Here is a 27917-nt window from a genome sequence, read left to right on the forward strand (position 1 = left end):
TAAAATATCTGTATTCAGACCCCGAGTGATGGTCAATCGAAATGCAAAGGATGCTGCAAATGCAGATATGCAATGTACGAGGACAGTAAAAAATGACGCGTGAGATTTGAAAAAATACCACTGATTAACCCGCGCATTTGCACACGGCTAACATATGTTAGATAATTTATTCACTGGTATAATTTATCTTTATTATTCACTGGTATAATTTATCTTTACGGAAGCAAGATCCGCTTCTTTGTAAATACGTCGATGAAGATTACGATAAGCCAGTTGAAAATGATCAATTTATATAAAATGGCAACAGTTCCTATAACCCTACTACAGAAATAGAGTCAAGAAAAAAAATATATAATACTAAAAGTATAATAATACCATGTACAGTATTTTAATTTTCACACGGGTTAAAAACTAATAAAACTGTTGAATTCAACTAATGCAGGGTCATCTTATTGTTCGAACTGGACACAGTAAATGCATGCAAAATAAATTACGACACAATGATACACGTAATTATAACAAGGGATTTATTAGTGTTTTAAAAATTGTATTTTGCATAAAAGAAGCACAAATATGAATGGGCGCTCATCAGACGCGGTACACAGATAGTTTAGAGTAATTAAAGAAGTAGACATAATGAAAGTACATACGGTTAAAATAAGCTTCGTGAAGCCCGTGCATTGCGTCCTGAAACGTTACGCGGGGGCGTGTACAAAAATAATCATAATAATAATCGTAATGCTTGAAAAAATGGATGTATTAAATAATAAAAGTTTTTTATACGTATACAAAATGGCAATTAGTTACACTTAATTAATAGTACATAGTTGAAACAATCAATTTTCACTTGGGCAAATATGATATGATAACGTAACGTTGTTAATAATAATTTGATAAAATTTCCTTATCGCCGTCGAAATAGCGTGTAAATCGAAAAACATGTACAGGGTGAGCAAAAAATCATTTGATAAACGTTGCATATTTGATAAATGAATCTTCCTTCATAAATTTCACATAAATACATGCATAGTATTGTGCGGCAAAGCCGGTGGTATAATTACTATTTTGCATCGTGAAAAATTCGTGCATCTAAAGACCTGTAAAATACTGGCTGAAGTTGATCAGTACAGACATGGCATAATTTCAATTCACTAGATTGCGGAAAGAAACAGTATAATTCTATTAAAATAAGAATAGTAAAAATCGCTGCAGAGATGTACGGATAGATAATTAATGTCAGCCGTTCCCAAAACTGCCGAAAATCAATTTGACTTAAAATATACGTATAATGTTTTTAAAACAGTGCACGGTCGTTTTTATTATTTTTCTTTTTTTTTTCTTGTTGAATAATTGTTTCATTTATAGTCAGCGGAACTTGAATATCAATAATAGAAGTATGTTCACGGATTTATCAACAAGTATAGATAAAATAAAATGCCCGGTATCATAAACTTACCGCTTCATCGTACAGTCACGGAAACGATACTCGGAGCGATTCAGTAATAATAGAAGTAAAAGATACATATATTATTGGAAATATTATAGAACAAGATTACTATTCAAAGTTAGTATCTCTTGACTAATTTTGTCCCTTTATTAAAAGAGATCACTTATGCTTTCATCACAACAGTTTGACAACTTAAGCAACATCTTTAGAGGTAAGGAAAAGTCAACCAATCCTCCTATCGCAAATATTACTACACACTCACTTAAGATTAAAATTGTACTCTGTTCGTTACATTAAAGAACCAGCTTAATTACATATATATCGCTAATCGGTAACGTTAGCGAGTTATCGAAATATGGTCAGATACGATTAGTTTAGGAACCTGAGATCCGTGTTGATTATTCTTTGGTGAATTATTAAAAAAATCACGTAATAGGCGTTAAAAAATCTTATTCAATAAAATGATGTACGATGCTCGTATAGATAACAGAACCGGAATGTAAAAGAACACAACAAAAAAAAAAAACAATAATCAGTGCATCTGGGGAAAACTCGCGTGAGATCTACTCAAAATCGGCCTGCCTGCCTTGGGTGGGTTTTCAAAATTTAAGGTTTTTTTGTTCTGGAATTGAGCGGGCGCGATGCGGCAACAGGCGGCCTGAGCGATATTAGCGAGAGTTTTTTCCCCCGTGTGAAAAAGATTTCGCAAGTTATTCTGTCGGTTGTGGCTTGGTATGAAGACGGGCTGCGATTGATCGGGCAAAAATTCCTGGCCTAAGTAAGTCGCGAGTGAATTGCCGCTGGAAGCGAGTCTGCACGAATTCGTGTTGAAATAGTCCGGATTAAAGTCGCAGGCGTTATACGCAAGCTGTGCGGAAATCCAATCTCTCCCATCGTTCAGGTTATTCAAGTTCATGCAATTCGGGTTGATTTGATATCCGTGTTCTTGAGAAACGGCCGCCATTTTTCCACGCTGATGAAAATTCTGCGCTCGCTGATTATTACATCGCCCTGTGGCCGAGTTTTTGTTGTTCTTATCTAACACCAGCGAGTTTATGCCAATATTGCGATTCTGCGTGAGCATCGAACGCCCATTTTCCCGACCTGAAGACGGCGCAAAGTTCGCAAAATTAAAACTGTTCACAGCGATAGTCTGCCAATCGTTCTGCCGACAGACATTAGAAATCAAATTCGATCGCGTCATTGTCGCAGCCTTAGCCGCGGACTTTGTTAGTCCGGAATTTTTTTCGCCGAACTGCTTCTGCAGCAGATTAGAAAAACCATCACCGCGCTTGTTATTCAAGGGCGTACCAATCGTCCGGGAAAACTTTTCCCCACCGAATTCAATTGGTCCTTGAACGTTATCATCGAGCAGATTAGAACCTGCGTAATCGGTACACTCGCTCTGCTCAAACGCAAAATTCTTTTTGCCTCGATTTACCCGCGATTTCTGTTCGCCTTCACGTCCAGTTTTCCGGTTTTTCGCACCGAAATTATTGTCGACCTCAAACTGAATCTCACCGTATATTTTCTCCTGCTGTGAATTAGATTCGTCAAAGCAATTATCAGCGAAGTTATTATCCAAGCTATGATTAACTTGATCATCGATATTGCCGTGAGAATTCCCGCCAAAAGTGTAATTCTCGAACAAATTCAAAGACTCGTAACCTTCCTGCACATTGGCAAAAAGATTTCCGCCCCCCGCAGCAACGGTGCGATTTTTTTCTTCTCCAATGGACAGCCGGTCAAAGTTTAATAAATTATTCACCGCTACGCCGACCGTCCCAAATTCGGAATTTGCCCCTTCAGTGCCTTGACTGGAGGAAGCGGAAGATTCGGAGGAAGAGGAGCCGCCGTTGAGCTCGAACGAGGAATTCCTTCCGGGTGCTTTTCCAGAAATTTTCGCCATTTCCGCGTAAGCTTGGCCTAAACTTTGTTGCGGAATAAATTCGAGACTGCCGCAAATTATTTTATTCGCCTCGCCGGCTGCAGAGTTGAGATAACTCCTGATGGCGCCGATCGCGCAACCCGCCTGCTTCAGGTGAGACGCCGATTGCCTACCGCGCGGCGCACCACGATCCGACTGAAGATAGGCGCGGATGCTGTGGTCCAGGAACTCGTCACGAGCCTTTCGCCGGTTTTGGTAGCGTTTCGTCTCGTTGCCGACGAATGATCTCGATATTTCGATGCTCCCATCCTCGTCGACGGTTCCGGTTTCCTCGATCTGCCGTGATTTTTTTTTATTTTTTTATCATTTTAGAGAGGGGAGAGAAACGTTTGAATAAGAGCGAAAAACAATCTTTTTTATTCATTTCGTTCCACGAGATTTGGCAAAGTAATCGTGAGTATTTGGATTTCGTGTTTGTGACAAAATAGTGAAATACGTACATTGCGTCAAGGAATGTTTACTCCGTGCGATGTTTATGCTGTTTGGCGATAAGCCAATTCCGTCAGAACTCGCCAGTCTGACCTGTGAACCAGTCGAGACGACGCGCGATTATTATTGCAAAACGGCGGGGGGTCCTTATCGTAGTTTCAAACGAGCTTTATCGTCAAGATTATACAGAGTATGGATGATAGATCGAGAAGTATTTGCGGGAGGTAACTATAAGCGAGAGGGTGAAACGTAACGATTTTTTTTATCGAATTGCATTAAAATAGATCTCTGACGATACCACATGTAACTGAGAATTATTCTCACAGACAGATTTTCGATTGATTAAAATTAGAATTCTAAAACCTAACATCTTCTAATCTAACACCATCGGTCAATTTTTTCTGTTGTAATTCCGAAAGCAAAAATTCAAATTTGCATAGACTAAGAACAATATGCTGAGCCGGTCATTTGGTTTCTTTTTTTTACATATCTTTATTTTAAACCCGTAATTTTTTCGGTTATAAATAACGCGAGGGCTAAGATGATTTGAAACAGTGCAGATGTTGTGTATAAAATGTGAATATAAACAATGTAAAACAAAACAACTAAACGAACATCAGAGGTTACGAACCATTTCTGCCTTGGCGAGATGAAGCCAGAGCCAGCGCCATGTGCGGAACTTGTTTTGATCACTGAAGTTAAACTGCATTTCTTTTGAGGCATAACGAGTTGAAAGTGGACTCCGATAATTGCAGAACTCTGAGTCACTGCTTTTTGCCACGGGTTCACTCATTTTTACCGAAGAGAAATAAAGGCAAGTGTAAACGAATATCCGAAACTGTGTTCAAAAGAGTTTCTCCGCCGCACGACACTCTCGAACACCGATCAGCTGACTGACGCACCGACGCCGGCTTCTCTACTGATTCGGGGGAAAAACGACGCCAGCGACGCCTAACTTCAGACGCCAGAACGCAACTTGCCGGAGGGCGTCGCGGCGCGAGCGCCGTTCGATATTCGAACGTGATGTTTGTTCTCATCGCAGGCGATTGCGTTGTAAATGTTACGAAACTGAAAGTAGACCAGCTTGCAAGTTTTACAAATAATCCGAAGACGTATTTTGCTGCTTATTGCAAAAATGTAGATACTTCTTTGGTAAATTGAAAATTCAAAGAAATTTTATTAGAGTTTGAGATACTCTTTGCCGCGTTCTGATAGAATTTCTATCGATTGCTAGTACTTCTAGAATATAATAGAATGATTAAACTTCACCAGAATTGTTCGACATTTTCAAATCTTGATAACGCATCGGAATTTTGTGTAACGGAGAAAATTTCAAATCGTCAATCTTGAATTGACTACGGCTTCTATACTATAAAACTTTTTACTTCAGTTTGGCTAGGCGCAAGATATACTACCTGTATATCAATAAATTGTTCAAATTTTAAGTACATGCATTTCACGAAAAATTTAGTAGTTCGTATTCTAATTTATGAAACGCGTTAAATGCGGCTTTACGAACATGAAATTTTTCAACTCTACTGATTTTTACTGTTGCTTAAAAATTTCTTCGCCATTTTCAGTTTTCCCTTTAGTATTGAATCAGCACAGGAGCTGTGATGCATTTCACCTTTTCTATTAATATCTAGGTTGCGATATGAAATTCACTTCTCTTTAATATTTTTCAAATTTTTCAACTGCATAAATTTTGGTGGAATTTTGTCTATGCTGTTCTAATTCTTATTCCATTTTGGAAAAAACAATACGAAGAACTTTTCAATGAATATTTTATCGCATTTAAAATTTAGGGAAATGCATTACAAAAAGGGTGATAAAAAGTTGCAATCTTACAGCACTTTAACCAAAGCCACTGGGAATATTAACATTCCTCAGTTGTCTGTATAAGAATAGTAGATGGTATTGTCTTCGAGAGGGACTGAGGTCAGTTGAAGAAAAGAAACGAACTAAAACGATGAAAAATTAAAAGGGGGAAAAAGCTAAAGAGAAAAAAAAAAATTGAATCGAAAATCCCCACGTTCCATTTTTGCGTGGGAATAATTATTCCTATTCTGCATGTATCTTCGTCAACATATTCAGGGTCACTTCTCGCTCTCGGGTCTTGGATTCCCTTTCATTTTGTCACAAACACGTAATCCGTATGTGAACGGCTGTCGTCGAGATAACGAGCTTCATGTTATATACATATTACTTTACAGAACACAATACGGATGACCACACGTATAAGATTCTGCGTAAATTGCAGGTCAAGTTCAACGAAGTATCGTTCTAGCATATACGCATCACGTGTATAATTTAAATTTGACAATGTAACTTGACGTGCTTTACCCCGCAATTTTCAGCCAATGACAAACAATATTTCAAACTTCTCACAAGACCAAATTTTCAAAGTGATTACTCCGCCATCTCGTTAATTTATACCAACTCTATCCAAGTTACACAATGTTCCGCCAATGACTGGGGGTGTACGAGAATGGAACTAAGAACTTAGAAAGGACGTCAAAATTCATTTACCACTTCTTTAAAATCTATTTCATCCTTGCTTCAAAATTACTTATACGGTTTTGGAAAAATCTCTAAATTCCACGTTTCTGCAGAGTAGAAGAAGCTGCTTTCTCAACTTCGTTTCCCCCACGTCATTGGTAGAAAAATGTTTAGGATAAAAATAGGAAATAATTTTTTTCAAATAACGTCACAAATATAGCTCACCACGTTCGAAGGGTACATGCCGGGATGTGCCCAGTCTATGCTGACCTCGGCACCGCCAAAGAGCGTCGCTCTTTCAGGTACGAGTCTCCTTCGTGCCATGGCTGCGCCGCGGTGCGTTTTGTACGAAATAAGCGCGTACCTCGCCTGATCCTCGACGTTTCTGTAGACCGAGACCTGGCCGACGTCGTCAGTGATGTCGTAAATTTTCTGTAATTGTGTAGTAAAAATAAAAAAAAAAAGGAACAGAATCAGTATTGACAAATATTCTTCGTCCTTTGTTTCTTCTCTCTATCGGCAGAACTTTCCACACACAGCAACGGTAAAACGAACATTTGATAACGTGAACTACAAAATCACCGAGTTCACGAATTTTCGCAAATCTTTTTGCGAAAAAATAAAGGAAGCCTCGTTGAATTCCGTTTTATTGCGTAATTTCCGGAATTGTGAAATTGTAATTTTACTGATAAAAAAAAAAGGTGTTTGGTCAATTCTTTTCACGGCAAGCAAACAACGTTAACGATAGGATTCTGTTGTAGGTATAACAAACGAATGAAATTTTTCTTTACACCCCAATGTGCGAAATATTTGTCGCGAACCGTCCACTCACGGTTTCACGTAAAAATTTACGCATCGCACTTATAATACGTTGATTTAACACGCGCTACGGTATTTCAAGTCCATTTACGTGTTAATTCGAGAGACAATACACATCGTGCAATACATGGTGATCCTGGTTAGCGGACAGTCTCTATTTAGCATAATTTTCTCAACAATAAATGAGCCCTGTTTTGCAAGCATTGCCAAGTGTTTTGAATAATTCTATAATTATGGTCAATTGCAATATTTCTTTCTTCCAACGACGATGACACGTAAGCAATGCTACTTTGCTTATTTTATACGGCGCGTAAGAAGGAGAACGAGCACACGGAGCTTCGGGTTTCGAATATTAATTACGAACTCCCGTCAAAACACGCAACTCTGGAGTCCAACATTGTCTGCGTCGAGATTTATCGTGTTTACGTCCTCAACCTTTTCCCTCGCTCGTCACTCTATATCGGTAGGTAGGTAGTCAGTTGCAGCTAGGAGTCGTCGACATTTGGCCAGTGTAACCGTGTACGCTCACACATGCATATTCGATACGTCATTGTTACAGCTGCATGAACTTATTGTTGCGGAAATTTACCAGAGCTAATAAAAATTTGAAGAATATTCCAGTTCTCTTCAAGGAAATCAAGATATGTACTGCAAACTATTTTTATTACGCGTTTCACGATATAAATAGTTTTAGAAATACGATTGAAGAGACTCAAGTTTTTGAAAATCAATGTGAAGAAGCTTTCGAAAATAATTACTATTTCGGAACTTGACAATATTGTTATTCTAAGAGTACAGGAAACAGATTTTCGAATCTTGACTTTTAGTAAACTGGGTAATTTTGAGAATTTTAAAATAGGGTTATAAAATAAATACTTCGAACTTGCTCTTGTCATAATTACGTACATGTACAACATTATAGATGCTAATTTGTCACGATTTTGAGGTTTACAATGTTAACGTAAAGAAACATGTGACAACGATCATTATTCTGCAACTTTATAACTACTTTATAAATAGATTGCGATTGCAAAACAAGTGTGCCCAATCTTTATGTGAGCCGTAAATTCACGGTTTACCGCATGACGTAAGGTTTTGAAATATGTATCAAATTAACGACTTTTCATGAGGTTGAAATTCACAACTCGCTGAGAAAAATCGTTATTACGGATCTTGCGGATTGTCTGAAAGTCAGTAAATGGCGCGATAACTGATAAGGAAAATAAAACCCGCTGCTATTAAGTAAAGTCAATTATTTCAGAGTAAATTATAAGTACAAAGGTAAAAAGTGAAACGTTCTTTCAATACTTCGTTACATCGACGTCTGCACAAACTTCAACTTCGTGATTTCTTTTCGAAATGCTTATTTATACAAATGCAATGAAGCGTAACTTGAGCCCAACAATTTTTCACGCATGTTAAAAATACTCGATTATGGAACGATGGGAAAAATAAGGGGTCCGTCAAAATCCGTATTTTCTTAATTTTACTGCGATTTTAAAGAAACTAAAATTTCGAATTATGAATGTGTTTTTGCTTTATTACGGTTTACCGAATTTCAGACAATTCCAAGGTCGGGAAATAACGGTTTTTCTTCAGCATGAATCGTAACCATAAACGTTACCAACTTCAAAATGTTCAAATATCCAAGTTCGCGTGTCACAACGTCAGAAATAGTTTAACAGCGCGGGTCTGTACGCAATTCTAAAAAAAAAAACAGGCCAACGAATTTTCATATGCCGGAAAAAAATAAAGAAATGGCATGAATTGTACAAAATCGGAATAGTAAATTCGTAGAATTCACAACGGAATGAACTTCGTAAAGTTGACGTAAAAACAAATTTTCAATGAAAAAAAAAAGTCTCAAGTTGACCAATCTGTTTTTAAAAAACAAAATCAATTCAGATTTTGAAAATTAAACTTCTTTGAAGTCGTTCTAAATCTTCAAACCAACGATCTCACAATTAATTTCAATATTTCGTTACTTCAACGTTACCAACTTCGATCCGATGAATTCACGCCATTTCCTTACTTCTTCGCTTCCGCGTCAAATGAAAAAAGGCACCGGTGTGTTTTCGTTAACAATTGCGTAAGCAATGGTGAAACCCTTAGGTATCCTCGTTTAAGAACTCACCCTGATCACCGTTTCCGAGGCCACGTCTGTTGGCAATTGACCAACGTAAAGCCGGCAGTTGTTGATGCTGGCAACGACGCCGATCCTCCTTCCAGGTCGTATCTCGAAATTGTCGAGCTCCCGGATGGCCTTCTGGGCGAACTCGGGCTTTCCGAACATCACGAAGCAGTATCCCCTGTTCGTCCCGGAGAAGTCCATCATCAGCCTTATTTCGTAGACCTCGCCCATCCGACGGAATATCGGATAAATCTCGTGCTCGTAGAGGGTCCTCGGTATCTTACCGACGAATACCTCGCATCCCGGTCCGGGTGGTGGTCCCTTCCACCCAGGAGGAGGTCCGCCCAGCTTCCGCTGTCCGTTAATCTGCGTCATATTGAACCGCGAGTCCGTAACGAGCTGGAGAACCAGCCTGTTCGTCTCGACTTGATCCTCCAGGCTCATCCGTGTCTCGCGTTGATTCCGCATACGCGTTACGTCCGCTTCCTCATCGCCTACGGATTTTTCCATGCGATCCGGAGGTGGTGGTGGAGGTCCGGAAGGTTCTGCGGCATCCGCGCGATCCTCGCTCGGGTGATTCCGCATACTTTTGAGCTTGTCGGTTTGTTTTTATTTCACCCGTGTAACGATCGCTCGTCCTTGTTTATCGCGATGCGTAATCCTCTTCCTCCCGGATCAAGTGTAGGTAAAAATAATAGTTATTAGAAAATAAGCGATGTTGAAAAAAAAGGTTCAATTATTATTTCACTACCCGTAACAGGATTCGATAAATTGATTTCGTAATATCCGATGTGAAGAATGGTTACAGTTTGGTTATTATTCTAGCAATATGAATTGATTTTAAATCCGCTTTGCAAAACTACGCGTCGCGGAGGATAGTCGGTTTAATACACTTCGTTTACTTCGCTGTATTACATCAATTGATTAGCATCGTTATTATCCTTGTATAGATTTATTCGCACCGCGCAATGATCACGTTTAACTGTAAAAAAAGAAAAAAGAAAGAAAGAAATTGATAGAGGAACTAAAAAAGTCAAGAGTCAAGACGCCACTGCACCGTTTGAAATCGCCGCCAATAATCGACAGAAAGGCAACTAGACCCTCACCACAACAGGTGTCACGTGCTACTGACCCCGTGTTTCAGCCCTCCCGGTTTATATGGGTCGGACATCCTCGCCGTTCGCCGGGAATCGCCGCTGCTCCTGCCGCCTCCTGATTGGTCGAGATCCTCGACCGAGGGCTCGGATCCTCGGGGTGGCCGCTACATCTAACGGCGAATATCGATAGCTGTTAGTTGATCGCCTCGATAATATCGATGTTGATTATTTCGTACGATAATTCCGATAATAATATGATGAATATTCAACAGGGGATGACGGGTGGAAAAATAAAAGCGATATGTAATTGTTTAAATATAAAATGATAAAAAAGTACCCGATTATTCTTCCTCACTGTTGGTTTTATCTTATTTTTAATCTAACGTTCTGGAATAATTATTAATTAATTGAAAAAATGAGCTCACTTGTATTTACGAAAAAATAGGTTGTAGGTAATATTTCTATAGTCTTCTGCACGATTAACACGAGCCCAAATATTTATCGAATAAATGAAAATCTGATTGAATTATTATTATTATTATTATTATTATTATTATTTTTGTTCGTTCAAACTTGGATAAAAGACTTGAATTTTATTTCTTTTCATCACTTTTGGTGATGTAAGAAAAATATTAGTTTTTATTAGAATCTTCACGTATTCGAGCCTCTGGAATCCGGAAAACAATTTTTCAGCCAAATGTCGGGCTGTCCGACAAAGTCCCGCGATGATATAGGAAACGGCTGGATAGAAAAACCTAAAACATACTGGACTTTACAACGAAATGATGGGCGTGAAAAATTGCCATGTCGCGTTTAATTTGAACGCCCGATTCTACCGGAAACGAATTGATTCTCAATGTTTAACCTTTTTCCAAGCAAACGATTATGTATTTCCGAGTTTAAATATATGTATATATATATATTTTTTTAATTAACAAAATTTTTGTTTTTTCTTCGTCCAATACTTTTTCATTCGGCCGTTTTCGAGATCTTCGCAGAAGTTCGTCGGACAGAACGGCCAATTCTTCTCTTTTCGTGGAGATGAAAAGTATCACAAAAAAAAACTCTTATTCCAATTTTTTTTTGCGATTTTTTTTGCTCTCCTCAATACTTGTGCGAAAATTTCGATAACGAAGCATCTCATTACTCATAACACACAAGTAAAACAATACACGATTTTGTTGGAAATATTACTTATAAATTCTCAGCTATAAATCAAACTATGCATCGAAATGCAAGCCTTTATAAATCAAGTAGAGCTTCTTAATTTCGGTAATTGTACGATTATACTATACGTAGATTAGTTTCAGTATTTCACTAAAGTGTTGCAGTAAACAGATATTGAAACAGATTCGTGTATTATATTCTACACGCAGAAAGGAATAGAGGTCATTGAACCCATCGATGCAGTTCGATTTCAGTCTGCGTTTGCTTTACTAAATTGTACAATATTATTGAAACTTGATATTAGCATACAACGAGACGTCGATTAAAAAAAATATACGTATCTATATGCATTATGTGCACGTGTTCAACGCGCGTAACGGTCAATTACAATGTTATATCTAATGAACCTGTCACAATTAAATTACCATATTAACCGTCGTCGTTCCATGCTCATCCGAGGTTTTCTGGTTTATATATGCATACAATGTTGTCGATCATCCACGTAATTTTGTTTCCATGCTTCGTCCAACGAGAGAATAGACTTAAAATCGCGAGAAAACTCGTCCGTTTCGGTCAGATCTACGCCTACGGAACGGCCGTTCAGGAGCCCCAAGATAACAAATGTAACGGTTACTGGAAATAATCGAGAGTTACCCTCAAAACGCAGTTATTCAAAAAGTGATTAGTGATACATAGAGTGGCAGCAGCACGAGAGGAGGAAATACGATTATCTCCGGTGAAGAAAAATAAAAGAGGCCAGGTAAATACGGATAAACGAACGGTAGTATTTCATTATTTGTTGTTTACTGTCATTTAATGCTTTTTGTTTTCGTTGTTTCGATTTCAGGTGGTCCATGAAAATCAGAAAGTTATTGTTCTGAATATTTACAAAACATTGAAGGAAGACGATCCAAAAATGTCATACGAACAGACGATGGCTAAACTAACAATAAGCCGAATGACGGAAATCGAAAAATGCAGCACCAAAAAGATTACAGCAAATTACGACAGAACTGGTCACGTGTCAGAACCAAATTTGAAAAAACCTGGCTTTTCTGTAAAAGATAAGATCGACGAGTTCGATAAAAATGCGATACGGCGAAAGGTTCGTGATTTTTATCGAAATAAGGAAATGCCAACAGTGGATAAATTTTTACAAGCCGTGAACGACGAAACGTTATGTGCAGCATTATAAATATTAAGATTGCGCGTTATATTGCGTTCGAATTATTCCACCTATCTTATTTCCTAAATAAAAATAATCCACGGTGCCCGAACTGTACGTATACGATACTGGGGAGAGTCGTTCTAATTAGTGATTCGAAAATCAAGATTCGAACAATTCATCTTTCGTTATTTCCATTTTCGCATACTTGATATTTCGATGTATCAGCCATTCGAAATATTCACCCTTTCAAGTTTTGACCCTCACCCCCAACGCATAGATATGACAAATAAGTCCAGCATAAATTAGGCACAGAGTCATCCATGTACAGATATAACGAACACACATGTGAAGAAGAACAATGAGTCGTCTGTACTTTTCGCGTACGCACACGCGTTGCGTGGAAATGATCCTTTCAAAGTCACCGCATCTTTGTCGCAACATTTTTTTATTTCTTTTCTTATTCTTACCGCCCACCTATTTCACAGAGACGATACGCGAAGACAGCTGCAGCGCTTCTGAGTGACGTTCGTCACAGGTTAGTACATGTACAGTGTAAGTTTGTGCCAATGTCGGTTGTGCAATGTCTCGTCAACCGTTCGCAGCCTGTATCTGCAGGCACAATGTACCTGCTATACCTGGCGAGGAAGCGCTATGAGCTACAAACTGCGAATGGATTACGAAATCCGTGCGACAATGGCTCGAGGCTGTTGGATGAAAATCGCTAAATACGGTTCTATTAAATACTCGAGGCGTTTTTCCGACCGTTACACATGTAATGCGAGAACAGTGATTTACACGTGTGGCAATAAAACTGCTACGCCAAGAAATTTATTTGCAGATGCGCGGGAGCGTTTTTTTTTTTTTTTTTTTTATTTCTTTCCAATTTCCTTACTCCTAAATCCTACGGCAATGGACGTAATTCGCTAAACAAACGGAATGACTTACAGAATCAATCACACCGCACCTCTGGTGAAGAGAAAAAGAGACTGCAATTAGAGCCTTGTCGATTCAACTTTCATCGATTATATCGCGGCCCGGTCCGTTTGTCCTCGCCGTTATATCTTTTTTCATTCTATTTAACCTCGGGTATTATAATTAGACCTACTATATCGAATAACAAATACCTCACTTGAAATACTTAATAATTCATTGATCTGAAAATCGATCGCCATGTGTAAGTATCACGTGGAGGTCTATGACCAGCCTGAGAGACATGAATTTGGTCTTTTAAATTTTATTATTATAATTTAAGTTGAAAACCTTTCGTAAATACTTGCTACAGTAAACTTCAAACTAGTTAAAACAAGTAGTTCACCGGACCCAAGGTTTTCCCTGTTTGTGGTTTTATATTCAGACAAATCGTGTCACGGGGGCAATTAAATTTGTAGCATACGCATGTCCAATATTGTTTCGTTATACTTGCGTGAGTAAAAATTTCCATTATCAAGTGTTCAATCCTTGAATCTCAAGATCGCGAGAATTTTCACTTCAACGTTACACTCGACCTAATATAATAATTAGCGCGTAAAAATTGAGATTCTCGTGAATTCTGAAACCGTATTGCAATGTCTTCATTACTGGAACGTGGTATTCAATAATATTCTTGCCAACAATGAAATTTGAAATTTCCTTACCGGTGTAAAAAATTCTTCATAAAATATTCGCTTTTATATATTTTACGAAATTGTTGCCCGAAAGCATCGTTCATCCGTTACAACTTTGCGCGAATACATTTTTGCGCACAAATTAAACATGCATTTTACTCCGAAACCTCAGTTCCGAATGTAAGAAGATTTGCACAGACGCGGACCGAAAGTGCGATTTTTCGACTTCAGACCGGCGATCGGCTCGATTAGCTGCAAAATATTTCCCGACGCCAATGCGCCTTTGTCGTTTGTGATAATGGCATTGTTTCGAGGTAGGCGAACACGCGAGTTCTGCAGCATTCGTAGGATACGTGGTAGACGTAGTCGGTTACCCAGGCACCCATCGTGCGTCCATTCCATTGAAATTTACCGAGGAGGCCTCCGCCGTTGACGCGGAATAACGCCCGCTGAGTAACCTGGACACCGTTTCACTCGGCATTATCTCTTCAGTCGTCGCTCAACAGCCAAACGGACGAAGCCTGCGGCAATTTTTTCCGCCTTTTATTACTCGACCGCTTTCCGTTTCTCGCGTGGATTCACGACCGCCGGTGGAACGACCAGCGATACCCTCAATTGCGTCGGGGATGATAGTGCGCGAGTGCATCGACTGCGTGGTGCAATATCGAGAATTCGCACAACCGCCTAACGCGAGTTCTTCGCGCAAATAAGTGCACTTATGTTCAAGCGTCTGCCGAAGTAACTGAATATAATTTTGTTGATTTTCATCGGGGATTGTTTCGTAAATGAAAAATTGATCGCAAACTACTTTGCACAATTTATCTTCCGACTTTCTTAGATCGGTTCACCAGCGACCGGTTCACTGGTCAACTAAACAGCATCGGTTTTTTGTAAGCTCAATTTACCATTGATGAACACGTTTGTTTGAATATTTGATTTCGATTTAAAACAGTTACATCTAGTAGTGTGGTGAACCTAATTATTCTTGGATTTTCAACCCTGTGATATTGCTGTTAGTAAAATTTTACCACTGTTTGGGAAGATTTTTTCAAGTTCTTTACTGCTGATTTTTAACGGATGAATACCTGCGACAATATGTGGGACCGTAAAGTATTCATACGAATTATCGAATTGGTGAGTGAATAAAAATGGTTATTTCGTTTTTAAAAGAAGGAGAAATATGCTATGGCAACTTCTCTTCTTCCTAAGGAACAATCGCTCGCAGTTTAGAAATATTAAAATTAATACCGTGTTTGAAAACCAGAAATTTTTCCTCCAGCTCTTGTGCATATCCTGCGTTGTGGCACTCAGGGTTACCGACGACGAAAGTCGAAGGGTGTTTCACTACCTTAGGAATCGAAGTAGGGAGTGGTCACTTCTGAACAACGTTACATGGGGCACCATAGGTACTACTTCATAAATGTTAATTTTGCTCATTGACAAACGGCACGTAAACTCACGTCGAATAAAATTCATTCGATTTCCGTTTCGCGTACAAGGATTATGAGTTAATTTGTTGCTCTATGAACATCACATCTCGGTCTTAACCGAGATGTGGCGCAAATTGTATGTTTTACGTAAATTCGTAAGAAAATAATTACTGTACGCGTGCATGTAAAGAGTAGAGTTAATAATTTATCGTAATATGCTTACGTTTAGTTTTATCAGAGGTGTGAGGCATAAAAATGTGATACACGTACCTTTTTTCATAAAAAATAGGTGCTGCCTTGGCCACAGCTACTTGTGGAGGATACGTCATCGTAACGACGGGACTCCTGGTAGCAGCTGCAACCGGAGAGCTTCGGGGTAGAAAGACGGTAATATTTTTGCAACTACAAAATGGCGAATCATCGATAACAATAATAAAATTCTCAATATCAGCAATAATTAGAATTATCCTGCTTTCCGTGACTAGTTTTGAAAATGTTCACGACTCCTGGAATGAAATTAAAAAAAAAGGTAGATGCGTCGAACATGGTTTGAAAAATTTTTAGCAGTAATAAAAATTGACCGTATCGTTATTCATGCATATCTGCTTGTGATACATAAAATAATTCGTTTGTCGTAATTATCAATCTATGCGCGGTAAATTTGACTAGAAATTTCTTCAGGAAAAATGGCAAAGCCTACAGTTGAGTCTGTTATAATTGAGTTTCGAATATTTCTACCAGTGAAACAAATCCCTGTATTATGCGACTTTATGATATATTGTCGCGAATTATCGTACGTCAAGGTGAAGTTGATTTCCAATTTGATCTCATCACGTAAAATGTGCAACTCGGATCACTTGAAGCACTTCCTTATTACAGGTATCAATTTACCTATACTACAAACCGCGATTGATTAACATAATTAAATCGACAGCGTGAGAAAATTCCGACGGTCCGTGAGACAAGAAGTGCGAATATGCGATGCAAGGCGTTGGCAATGACTCAATGAGAGTAAGGCTGCCGTAAATATTCGTCGTAATCTCGACGCAAACAACATCATAACATGATATCGCATCGGTCTAGTAGACTGCAGAGACACGCGTAATATGCATTCGTCGCTCCGCAATTACAGGATTAATGAGTCAGAGAGATGTGGCGCTGCAGCCTGCCCGCTGAAACTTTGCTCTAAGGTCGAACACGACCTTTTATATCCTTGAGAGCTGCAGCAGTTTCATTACGAATTTCCGAAACAACATTCATGCAAGCAGTGATATTTTTGGCGCAGAAAAAGTACACCCACCCAGGAAAAAATATATTTGAATGTGAATCAATTAGGAAAATTTGCTTGTTCATAGCAAAAATCTGTTGAATGCGAGTGAATCATCACCGAATTAAGAAATTTTTTTTTCTCGCACCAAGTAAATTATTCTATAATTTTTCTCCCGGCAAATACAGCTGAATCTATTGCTCAGCCTATGGGTTTGTAAAACGGGAAATCCATTTTGCAGGAACTGTTCTTCCTCGGTCTGGGCGTCATCCTGTTCGGTATCGTCGGCGCCCTGTCTTTGGCGTCGATCGACAGCGTGCCCGAAGACCTCGTGGATAACGCGGCAGTTTTGGGGGCTCTGTGCCTTTTGACGGCGCTGGTCTTCGTCATCGATATCCTGATGAGGATGCCCGGGGCGAAGAAGAAACACGACAGCACGCAGACCGGGGTGGAAAAAGACATCGGTGAGTACAGACTGCACAGGCGCAAGGGTTGTCCAAACCTAGAAAAAAAAGCAGCTTCAAAAAAAAAAAAAAATGCTCGTGCAACAGTGAGTTTTTGACTCGTTCCAGTAAAGCTACCTCTGGCGAAACTCGGTGCTGAGAAGGAGACAAAGTCCAGCGGAAATGCCAAGGGCGAAACACCGCCGCCGGAAGTAAAGGGGTCGGTGAACGAAGGCTTCAATCGCTCGGAGCAGTCCGCGGGAAGAGATCTTAACGAAGGGGATGCGGAAGAGGGTTCGGAGGAGGAGGTCACCAGGAGTCAGCGGCGAGGGTCACGCGACCTTTTCGAGTCCGAGCGAAACCGGAAGTTCGAGGACGTGGGAAAGCAGCTGCGGGAGTACGCCCTCCAGGGTTTCGACGCCGGCAGGGAGTCGCGACGCCGAGGCGTCGAGGGTAGGAACGGCGCCAGGCGAGAGTACTTCGGTTACGAAAACGGCGATATCTCGGGGTTCCCGAGGGGAGCGACGGACGAAACCGACACCCCGCCATTTCCGACGAGTTTTGAGGGCGAAGCTCCGATTTTCGCGAGGATCGTCAACCCGGGGGTGAAGATAATGCGGGTCGAGCGGGAAACCGGAGGCGGTGGAAACCCCGAGGATTACAGGAACTCCGATACCAGCCAGTACGACAACGTTCCAACGAGGATGCGCAGCATGTCTCCATCCGGGATCCTCAAGCGGAACCGCGACGTTTCTTTTACCGTTCCAGCCGCACCCAAGATGCACTACGGGAGGAACGGAAGCCCCGCGCGTAAGGACGACATTCAGAGGCTCGAGGAGTGCTTCAGCGCTATCCAAAACTCCATCGGTACACAGACCGCGGGTCTCAGGGATCTCGAGATACCCTCGTCCCCGAATGATCCGGGATACGTTCGCCACACCGCGAGTAACTGGCCCCGCGATCTCAAGTCCAAGACCCCTGGTTCCAGCCCGGAACACGAAAAGAAGTGAGCTGCTTATTTGATATCATCGTTCCCGACAAGGTTGTATTCGCGAAGGATCACGGTTACGCTTTGCGTTTTACTCTGAGACCTTTTTTTTTATCGAGTGAATGGTCGTTCATAAATTATTAAATAATTTGCCAATTGACAAACGAGCTTGCCTCGTCAACCTGTCGGACCTCCGCGTTCTTACTCGACTTTCGTTCCGCAGTGAATTCATGTCACGTATGTTGTTTGCATTTTCAGGAATGTACGATGTCTCTGCCTTTTTTTTTTCACTCCCTTTTCAGTTCTTTTGTCGAATAACAGTAGAGCATGAGATAACAGTATTTGCGGCTACTTTTCTGCAGTAGTAAAACCTTGAAAGAATGCGCGTTTCACTTTTTTACCGAATCTGCATGAAATGTGGTGTTCAGATATTTGATGACGTAAGCAGAGCCCCAGAAATTGATAATTTATAAATTCTGTACTTTTGAAAAATGTGAATCAGCAATTTCTGGAAAAATAAAGTTCAGCATGAAACTTGTAATCCTCAGATATCGAGTCTGTAACTCTACGACGAATTCTGTTTCTAAAATTTCGTAAAACTAGAGAAATTGGTATTTTTACAATTATTATTATATGTACTTATTATACAAATGTTTGCAATTTTCGGAAACTAATAAGTTATATAAATATGGGAATTAAATTCCAGTGACAGAAATTGAATGTATCAATTACATTATACGTAAACAAATGTATTTTCTCATTTTTGTACAAACGTTTATTTCGTTTATAAGACAATAATTGCAGCATCAAATCTACACAGACGGTAAACGGTCGTTAGAAGAGAAAAAGAAAAAAGAAATAAAAAGACAACAACAATTACTATATATATAGTCAAATACTATTTAACGTTAAGAATAAGAATTCGAAGTAAAAAATTAACTCTCGAAGTTTGATGCAATGCACATTGTTTAAATGTTCATATTATGCGTTATACGTATAATTTTCGCGTATATGTGCGTCTTGTTCGTTGCATGAGAATGCGGATTTTGTAACTGTATAACAACTGTATACTCTACACTTAACATCGATAATAATCAAACCTACGCACTGCATCTAACAGTAGTTTAATATAAAATATGTGTACACGTCATATAACTGCAGTTAGTATAGTACTACTAATATGATAATTTACAACTAAACAAGAAAAAAAAAAAACAACAACAACACATTGCAAAAAAAACCATACTCGACCGTTTCTGCTGCAGTTATTTTATCTCTTCTTTTCAACTCAAAGTAGATGTGTATTTCTTTTATACGTGTATGTAAAGTATATAATATTTGTTTGGTAGACAATCGAGTTTTAAATTTAAACTTAACAATTATGTTATACAACGCGATATATCTGATATCTAGATGCGTACTACGGTTGTCAACGTATTACGAAGTTGAATTTTACTTATATCTCTGTATAATAATTACCATCATTCGTAGTTACGAAACATTTATGCATCGGTCTTTCTTCACCAATCATATAAAACATACATTTCACATTTGTATCCGAATACGTGTATCCAAGTATACTGATTTATTCTGATACCGTGTATCCAGATCAATACATTCACCTGTGATGGAGATTTATACCTCTGCAGAATTCATTAGATATTTTCTCGTTTCATGCTTCCTGTACACCGCAACTGACAATATCCTTATAAAACCTCGGTATGAATACCTGATATACCTAACCTATCGTTTAAATAATAATAATAATAATAATAATCGGAAGAAAGAAAAGAAAGAATGAGTAATTAGTCACCTATGCTGGAAAATCTAGATGCCCTGTTATAGTCACGCATCTTGTAGAAGTTTACATAATTCTGTGTACGTATACGGAATTCCGAATATCGTCGTAATCTCGTATATTTACAGCAGATAAGCTTGAAAAAAGATGAGATGAAACAATAAAAGGAATGAAAATGAATTTCTACTGATCCGCTATTTTTCATTAAGGATAAAATTTATTTGTTTTATATATTTGAGCATTTTTCCGACGCTTGTGTGAACCTGAAACGAATCGCATACATTCGTCTACAGTGCGCACGTTTCTTTGTTTTTTTCACACGACTGGACATAGCGTTAGCATATTTACAGCAAAAGAATAATAGAATAATTTTAAAAATAATCAATCATAACCATCGAAATATAGGATAAATATTGAATCTTTTATACGTGGTTGACGAATCAAACTGTGCGCTTGAAGCATTAAAAAGAAATTAGGATAACATCAATTTTCTCACCATTTTTACCATCCTCGACGAGTGGAGCGAGTCTAGGCGATTTTGATACTTCTGCGAATATTTGAAAAATACAATTTCCTCCTAAATCGATAACACAAGTACATATATATGTGATAATATAACAACTGCAGTATCCCGATGCACATTGCATTATATATATACCTATACGTGTGTATGCGTATACGTATATTGTATGATAAAAAATAAAATAAATAATATGTAACGTTAAAACTACATAATTCGTGACTGAATACGCTGATTCTCGACGTGGCTGATCATGCCACTGTTCATCGTCGTTTGAGAATACCGAGGCGGAATTTCAATCCTAAACGATTGAGACGGCTTCGTCCTTGATTCTTTTTTAATCTCCAGCCTCCTCTATCTCGCTCCAAAACCGACGCTGGCACCTTGGGCGTTGGTCATTCTTTGTTCCATCGTAATGTACTGCCTGATAAGCCGCGATATCTCGTGGGCCTGTTCGGTCTGAAGTCTGGTTATACGCTGCTGCATCAGATTTCCGCATTTCATGTCCAGGTACAACGTCCCTTCCTCCGATTTCACCTTACGCGTCGATATTACCTCCGAGTAAGGATAGTGGTACAAAGTTTCCTGAAAAATTGATTTCTCAATTTCACAATTGCGTAGGTTTTGCGGATTTTCATTTTATCATCCCGGTAATAATAACAATAATCACTTCCAGTCTCGTCATATCCTTCCGGATATGTCCCCACCAACAGAAAGTTTGTGCACGGCGAGGGAGGGATAGGTTAGTGACCATTGTTATACGTAGATAAGACAGTCAAATTCCACTTACGTGTGTCACCAGGTCGATAAAGTGAACACCGTGTCTGTTCAAAGCCAGGATATGGTCTCCGCCCTTCTCCTTGCCCTCAGTAACTCTTTTCACAGCAAAGAAGCTCGATCCAAAAAGTGGCCACTTGGATAATATTTCTGCAAACAAACGAAGCAAATACTCATTCCAATGTGATTTTGTTGAAATTGATTAAGTTTTTTCAACGCCATGGCCCAATGGAGTGCTTTCTCCATGGCAGATAACAAACTGGTTTCGTAAATTTTCGATGAAAATCACGGAACAAAAAGCTCACCTAGTACTTGAGCTTTGCACGCCGCCGCGGTATTGTGCTGCACATTATTCCACGCCTGCTGGACCATGTTGCCCCACTGTTGTGGTCGCGGTTCCCTGAGACTCAGTGCCGGTTTTGGTAGAAGGTACTTTATTTCCTTGGTAGTCGGCTCGTGGGTCATGTCAGCAGCTTTGTGCAGCAGTGCGGCATTCTGGGCCATGTCGTACTGGAAGTAAAACCAAGTATCACATGTTACAGGGCTGATAAGAAGCCTACTTGGAGTGCAGAACAAAACTTCTCACAGACTTTCGTCTCACAATATCTAAAAAACTCACGATAATTTCCTGCGGAAGATGATCCCCGGGTATAACCAGTAGCAATCCTTCCAAATAATCAGGTGCGATTTGATTGAACACAACTTCTATGTACAGCGCGGCGTCCAATCTTAGTGGATAGTACCAAACGGATCTGAAGAGGAATTGCGATCAGGGTTATAAATGTTCACGGAGAAACATCAGATTCATAATTGACTCGAATGTCTTCCTCACCTGCAGAATATCAAGTAGAAGACTTGATGGTTTTTGTGAAGCTCTGTCGTTACGTCCAGGATATATTCGTCCCTGGCTAAGGGCATCGTAAATGCGTCACCGTCGACGATGCAGTAGAGAGAAAACTCGTCCATTTCGTGAGGATTTCGAACTGATATTACGCTGCACATTTCCTCTATGACATCCTGTAGAAGAGTTTTTTTTTTTTTTATTTTACGTTAAAGGCTCGAAATGTTGAGAAACTTTCCTTGGTTGTACTGAAGTAGTCAGTAATGGTACCATTACAGAAACTTCACCATTATTTCCAAACATCGAAATTACCTGAACGACCGTCGTGCACTTTGTGTTTATAACCCTCTCGGTACCACCCGGTAGTCTATAAATTTGCCGTTTCGCGTTTCGTCCCGCGCTGATTGCCATGATCTCCTCTACGCTGGGAACGTTTTTCCTCCCTCCGTACTTGACGGTCTTCCGTAGATTCTGCAGACAGACGGTGGCGGTGCCGTGGAAGGCCCTCCTCTTGTCGTAGGCGGCAGTCTCCAGGTACTTTATGAGGTATGGCCTGAGTCCTTCACTGCATGTGAAGTAGGCAGCAACAATGCTGAAGAGCCTCCAGCCGCGTTGACAGCTGTCAAGATTCGGGCTCTTGTTGTTCGTCGTCTGCTTCATCAGCTGGCAGTAGATCTCGTCCCGTAGAAGTTCCAGTTTGTGACAGTGCTGAAGAAGCGCAAAAGGAAAGTGAGAATCATCAAATTTTTCCCGCTGTTTTCGCCCAACACTGCAGGCCAGGCACTCTTTCCCTCACCATTAGTATCGTGTAGACGCATTTCACTTCGCTCATGTCGGGCGGAAGCGGCTGGTCACCCATGTACCGCATCAGACAGAGGAAGCACTCGACGGCCAGGGTGCTGAGCTCGGGGTCAAGTCGGAGCAAGCTCTGCTCGATCGGAACCAGCGAGTACTTGACCAAGTCGACCTGTTCCTTCCAGGTCCACTCGGCGCCGTCCTGCTGTCCCTTACCTTTCTTGTCCTTCTTCTTCTTGCTCTTGAGAGACTCGATCACTTTGAGGGAACCGCTGATCGAGCCGTCGGCCGTCTTGAGCATCTCGAATCTGGAACAGGAATTGCCGCCTTGTTATTTTTCTCGACTTCGCGATTGTTAGCTCCTTCTCATCTCGGTCGCTTTTGTAAACCAGGTACTGTGGGTAAATGGTGATTGCTCCGCCGACTAGCTGCCACTTTACGCTGTGGCTACTCGGGGCTTATTTATCAAATGCCCCGTAATTAACCAGAGAAAATTAATATAATTGCCGTGCATCGGTTGGAGCCTCGTCATTTTTCGAATCCCTGAAGGTCTGTGCCTCGGATGCCGGAAGCAACTTTCAACGCTCTACGAACGACTCTGAGCAATCAATCTCGGTGAATAGATGACTTTGGATATGAGACACGTGCGCGAAATGCAATTCTACGTTTCACATTTTTTTTTTCTTTCAGACAGTATAAGCACATGACAGTCAATAAAACGATACAACTTTTGTACGAAAAATTCGTCTTACACGAGACGCTTGAGGCTCATCCTTTGAGGATATTCTCCGTTAATGATTATACGTATTATTGATAAATATACGCTGACTACTGCTCCGCGTTCCTTGCCGTAGGAAACCGCGTGAGGAAATGAAAAGCAGTGAAATAAACTCAGAGTTTTACACTGCAGAATACTTGAGCGACTGTCTATCTTTCTTTCACGCGAAATGTCATGCTTTCTCAACACGTGCATATACGTGCATGAGAAGTTATACCAGGTACAATATGAAGGGGCCCCGTTCTTATCTTGCATAAGGATAAAGTAATTACAACGGACAATTCTAATTCCCTGGGTGTGAATTAATTGCAGAGAATTGACGTGCAGCGAGCGGTGTCTCTCGGGCTAATTACCGGTCTTCAATTCAATCCTGGATTTCTAGCTAAAGTTTATATCTTTTATGCAATTGCTCTATTCAGGAATTCCCGGTAATCCGTCTGATGACATTTTTAACGTGAAAGCGACGAATGACCAGACTGCTGCAGGCGTAATAAGAAATGCGATCCCCTGACGTGAACCGATATTCGTTTCTTTTCCTGCTCCAATTTGAGAATATTCGCACAAACGTAGAGAATACTGTGAATAAAAGCTTGATCAATACTCACTTCTCTGTGCTCTGCCGGAAGTTGAGCATTGCATACTGCAACAGCGAATGCTTTCCATCGTTCACCACGGGGCCGCTTTCGTAAATGCTTTCCTCCTGGAGTCTTCCACCCTCGTCATGCTGTCGCCATTCTTGACTCTGGACGTGATTTTTCTGGTGGATATTGTTCTGCTGGTTTACGTGATTGACGTGACTGACGTGGTTTCCAGTGACCATGTGATTGTTGCCAACGTGATTTGCGAGCACGTGATTGTGGCCGTGGTTATTGAGCTGGTTCGCCTGGCTCGCTTGGGCCACTTGATGAGTATTGGCATGACTAGCTTGCGATTGAATAGATTTTGTTATCTGAGACACGTGGTTGTCGTGATGGATCGGTTTGTGCACCGGCTTTTTCTCGATCTGAAATTAAAACGATGAAAGGATATAATTATAAACAGTTGCCTCGGAGAAACGGAAACACCTTTCTAATACTCGCGAACTCTTCTATGTTCCAAACAAGTTTCATGTCATGCATCGATTCCGGCATAATGAGCTGCAAAGATTTGGGACAAGCAGTTTGTCTAAGCTGCTCGGAGTGCGTGTACTCTAAAATTAACGTTCAAAAGTGTGAATTTGGGTTAAGTGAATCACTTGTAGCAGCGTCGAGAGGCTCGAAAACAGTCTGGCTTTGTACGTGCGGACCGCTGAAAATAATTCGCGCCAGGATGAAAGGCGAATCGAATGAATTTTCCAAGCGAAGAGGATCCACGCTGTTAAAATCCATCAGCGATACAAGGAATGCTGCTGCGAAGAAAAACGAGTTTGTATCATAAAAATAAAGCATTTTTCATCGGCGACTCGTAGCTCCTGACCGTTTACTAATGCGACATAAAATCGCCGCTTGACTGGCTCGCCTGAAACATTTTTCCGTGGTCGAGTATAAGAGAAGGAAGAATGAAAAAGGATGAAATCTCAACTTAATACGCTTCTATCTTCTCCCTCCACCCGCAACCTCGAGAAACAAGTTCCTCCAATCGTTCCGGGCACTTAAAGTTGGTCCCGGTTTAACACATCGAACTACGTTCTCCCAAGTACTAGGCATTTTTCAGGCTCACCATCGTCCATCGAACGGTAGAAGATGACGATACTTGAACGACTCTCCAACGGGTGGTGCAGCGTTGGAAGAGTCGTTAAGGATTCGGCTGCCGGTATTTGGAAGAATTTTGAATGGGTTCAGAAAGTCGAGCATGCTTTTGGAGAAGAGTAAATTAACACCGTATCTATAATCGAATTATCCACCGTGAAACGGTGAACGATGATTAAATTTTAATCTGCGTCAGCTCTAATCATGCTGATTATATTCACGTCCCAGATAGCTAGCGCACGAGGAGAAATTACCGATGTCCTGTTAATCGTCGACGTGAACGAGAGCCTGATTATACGCACGCTTCCGATCGAGTACCCGAGTGTAAGGTGTGGGAACCAACGCGAAGAGCTGGTGGAGCATGCATCGGTGACGACCCTGACCCACATACACATCTCCGGTAATGTATGCATCGAAAGGTGTACAGTTAGACCGCGAGAGGGAAATATTTCCGATAACCGGCTCTTCGTCACACGTATATTCAAACCAGTTTATCGACTCAGGACTCTGCGGGGTGGTGCGCCAATTAAGTCCCTACGTATCTGCACCGATCCGGAATTAGATTCGACACAACCGATTCGCACAGATCTGGAGACAATCTTCGACGCGATCAAAGGTGGCATTCCGGGGACTGCGGGAGAGAATCCGGCACTCGATTCAAGGTCGAAGTGTTGGTACGTTCGACTCGTTCATTGTTTCGCAATCCGGTGCTGAAAACCGACTTAGCGAAACACGATTGGCTCGACCTTTGATCCGCGATTCAACTACCGGATAGACGCTTCTAGAGCCGTACCACGATTACGGCGTGATTACGTGATCTCATCCGCGAGTATATCGACTGACAATACAGACTGCTAAACCGTCGATGACGTGCGTGCAGCGCACGTTGGTGCCAGCCATTTATCAACCGAAGTGTCAGGGTTCGCGAACACGTAATCATTGAGAATATGTGAGCAATGAGAGGGGAAAAAATACGACAGCGCGACGTAAGTGATACATAATTGTCTCGACCTGGTAGCTCTTAACCTTCTCATCCAATTTCCTGAGGGTCTCCTGGATGGTGGATAGTGTCTTGTCATTGTTGCCTTTGTCGTCCGAGTGAAGTTCATTCTGGGCTCTGAGCTCCTCGAACCTCTTCAGGATCTCTCTGACGCTGAGTTTGCTACCATCGGCGTTCTCCTCGGCGATCGTTTCCATCTTCGACAGTTTTCTATCTCCGTTAGACTTGGCGGCGAGTTGTTCGTTGCTGTAAAAATCCTTAATCAGCCCTTCCAATCGCAGCTCTTCAATCGTCGGCTGTTTCTGAGGTGGACTGATCGAGCGGTGTTCCAACGTCTGGAGCTCACCTGCATGGACAGAATATTCGATCCTCGAGGACTTCCTTGAGGCGTTATTGTCCATCATCCCACTATTGTTGTTATTGTTATTGATCAAGTTGTTCTGACCGTTTCTCGAAACCTGCCTCAAACACCCTTCTTCCTGCCTGAGCTGCTCGATGGTCGGCTGTTTGGCCGGCCGGTTTGGTGCAGGTGGATTTTTGCTGACCTGAGAAAGAGGATTCAGAAAGGACCGCTGCTCGAGCTTTGTTACGTCGATCCGCGGGATGTTTTCGTAGTCGAATCTCTGCTGCAGTGCATCCTTCTGCGCGATCTTCGCCTTTGACGGATCGTTCCTCAGGTTCATAGCAGCAGTCGGAACGACGCCTTGATTCGGGGTCGCGAGGACATTCGACATCTTGACTGGCCTCTGCACGTTCTTGTTCAGGTCAACCAGCGGCACCTTGTCGCTTTGGCCGTTAGCCGAAGGCTTGGTCTCTGCCTTCTTCTTCCCCTCATCCTTAGAAAAAAATCTGATGAACCTGCTTTGCGAGGAGGCCTCGGTGATGACGTCGTACTTGGGTCTCGGGACCTTGTCGAAGCTGGTTGAGTTCTTCTCCAAAAAAGCTCCCGAGTCGTCGGTGTGCCCGTACTCGTCGCTGCTTGAGTCAGACTCGGAGGACTTGACGAGCAGGCTGTCGGGCGAGTTGGTCTTGCGGTCCTCGTCCGAGACGCTTCTGAAGTCTCTGTCGAACCTCGTCGCGTAACTCCGGAAGTTCCCCTTGTGCTGGTTCACCTTCGAGTCGTAATTCTCGTAATGCTTCCGGTAGTCATCTTCAACCCTTCCAAACTTCTCCTCGATCGCCTTCCGCTCGTTCTTCTTGTCCTTTCGCGTCTCCTCCTCGCGCCTCACGTCGTTCACTTCGAA

The 27917-nt window shown here is 41.1% G+C and overlaps 3 protein-coding genes across 10 annotated transcripts in view; 1 reads left to right on the forward strand and 2 right to left on the reverse strand.

The window, feature by feature from the left end:
* The window catches only part of LOC124175784 (adenylosuccinate lyase), a 40059-nt gene extending 23953 nt beyond the window's left edge, over positions 1-16106 (reverse strand). The window contains exons 1-6 of one of the 5 annotated variants that reach the window (XM_046556313.1): positions 15558-15614; positions 11963-12170; positions 10796-11125; positions 9277-10540; positions 6549-6755; positions 511-3671 (exon numbers count right to left, since the gene is read on the reverse strand). In XM_046556313.1, the coding sequence (XP_046412269.1) occupies positions 1980-3671; positions 6549-6755; positions 9277-9858 (2481 nt within the window). In that variant the 5' untranslated portion in view covers positions 9859-10540; positions 10796-11125; positions 11963-12170; positions 15558-15614 and the 3' untranslated portion in view covers positions 511-1979. Of the gene's footprint in view, positions 1-510; positions 3672-3831; positions 3918-4455; positions 4932-6548; positions 6756-9276; positions 10541-10795; positions 11126-11962; positions 12171-15557; positions 15615-16009 lie in introns of those variants that run through there. The other 4 variants (XM_046556314.1, XM_046556316.1, XM_046556315.1 and 1 more) reach the window with 4 other exon arrangements.
* LOC124175786 lies at positions 14716-19639 on the forward strand. 2 transcript variants are annotated; one of them, XM_046556319.1, is made up of 5 exons: positions 14717-15443; positions 15589-15715; positions 16029-16126; positions 17248-17470; positions 17579-19639. In XM_046556319.1, the coding sequence occupies exons 1-5, from the start codon at positions 15387-15389 to the stop codon at positions 18457-18459; spliced, it is 1386 nt and encodes a 461-aa protein (XP_046412275.1). In that variant the 5' UTR covers positions 14717-15386; the 3' UTR covers positions 18460-19639. The 2 variants fall into 2 exon arrangements, with proteins under 2 accessions (XP_046412276.1, XP_046412275.1); XM_046556320.1 differs by lacking the exons at positions 15589-15715; positions 16029-16126 and having other exon boundaries at positions 14716-15443.
* Positions 19640-20749: 1110 nt separating this feature from the next.
* Positions 20750-27917, reverse strand: part of LOC124175783 (unconventional myosin-XV) — a 53350-nt gene continuing 46182 nt past the window's right edge. For all 3 annotated transcript variants that reach the window (XM_046556311.1, XM_046556312.1, XM_046556310.1), the window contains 8 exons: positions 24552-24949; positions 23170-23476; positions 22686-23081; positions 22365-22549; positions 22152-22284; positions 21838-22042; positions 21546-21682; positions 20750-21340 (listed from right to left, as the gene is read on the reverse strand). In XM_046556311.1, coding sequence (XP_046412267.1) covers positions 21110-21340; positions 21546-21682; positions 21838-22042; positions 22152-22284; positions 22365-22549; positions 22686-23081; positions 23170-23476; positions 24552-24949 — 1992 coding nt within the window. In that variant the 3' untranslated portion in view covers positions 20750-21109. The remainder of the gene's footprint in view (positions 21341-21545; positions 21683-21837; positions 22043-22151; positions 22285-22364; positions 22550-22685; positions 23082-23169; positions 23477-24551; positions 24950-27917) is intronic.

This window comes from Neodiprion fabricii, chromosome 2, assembly GCF_021155785.1.
Source record: "Neodiprion fabricii isolate iyNeoFabr1 chromosome 2, iyNeoFabr1.1, whole genome shotgun sequence".
In the NCBI taxonomy this organism is placed as follows: Eukaryota; Metazoa; Arthropoda; class Insecta; order Hymenoptera; family Diprionidae; genus Neodiprion; species Neodiprion fabricii.

Coding starts and splice junctions, on each gene's coding strand:
- LOC124175786 (XM_046556319.1), top strand. CDS start 15,387: ATGAATACCTGCGACAATATGTGGGACCGTAAAGTATTCATACGAATT. Junction 15,716..16,028: donor CGTTACATGGGGCACCATAG/GTACTACTTCAT, acceptor CATAAAAAATAG/GTGCTGCCTTGGCCACAGCT. Junction 17,471..17,578: donor CGGGGTGGAAAAAGACATCG/GTGAGTACAGAC, acceptor GACTCGTTCCAG/TAAAGCTACCTCTGGCGAAA.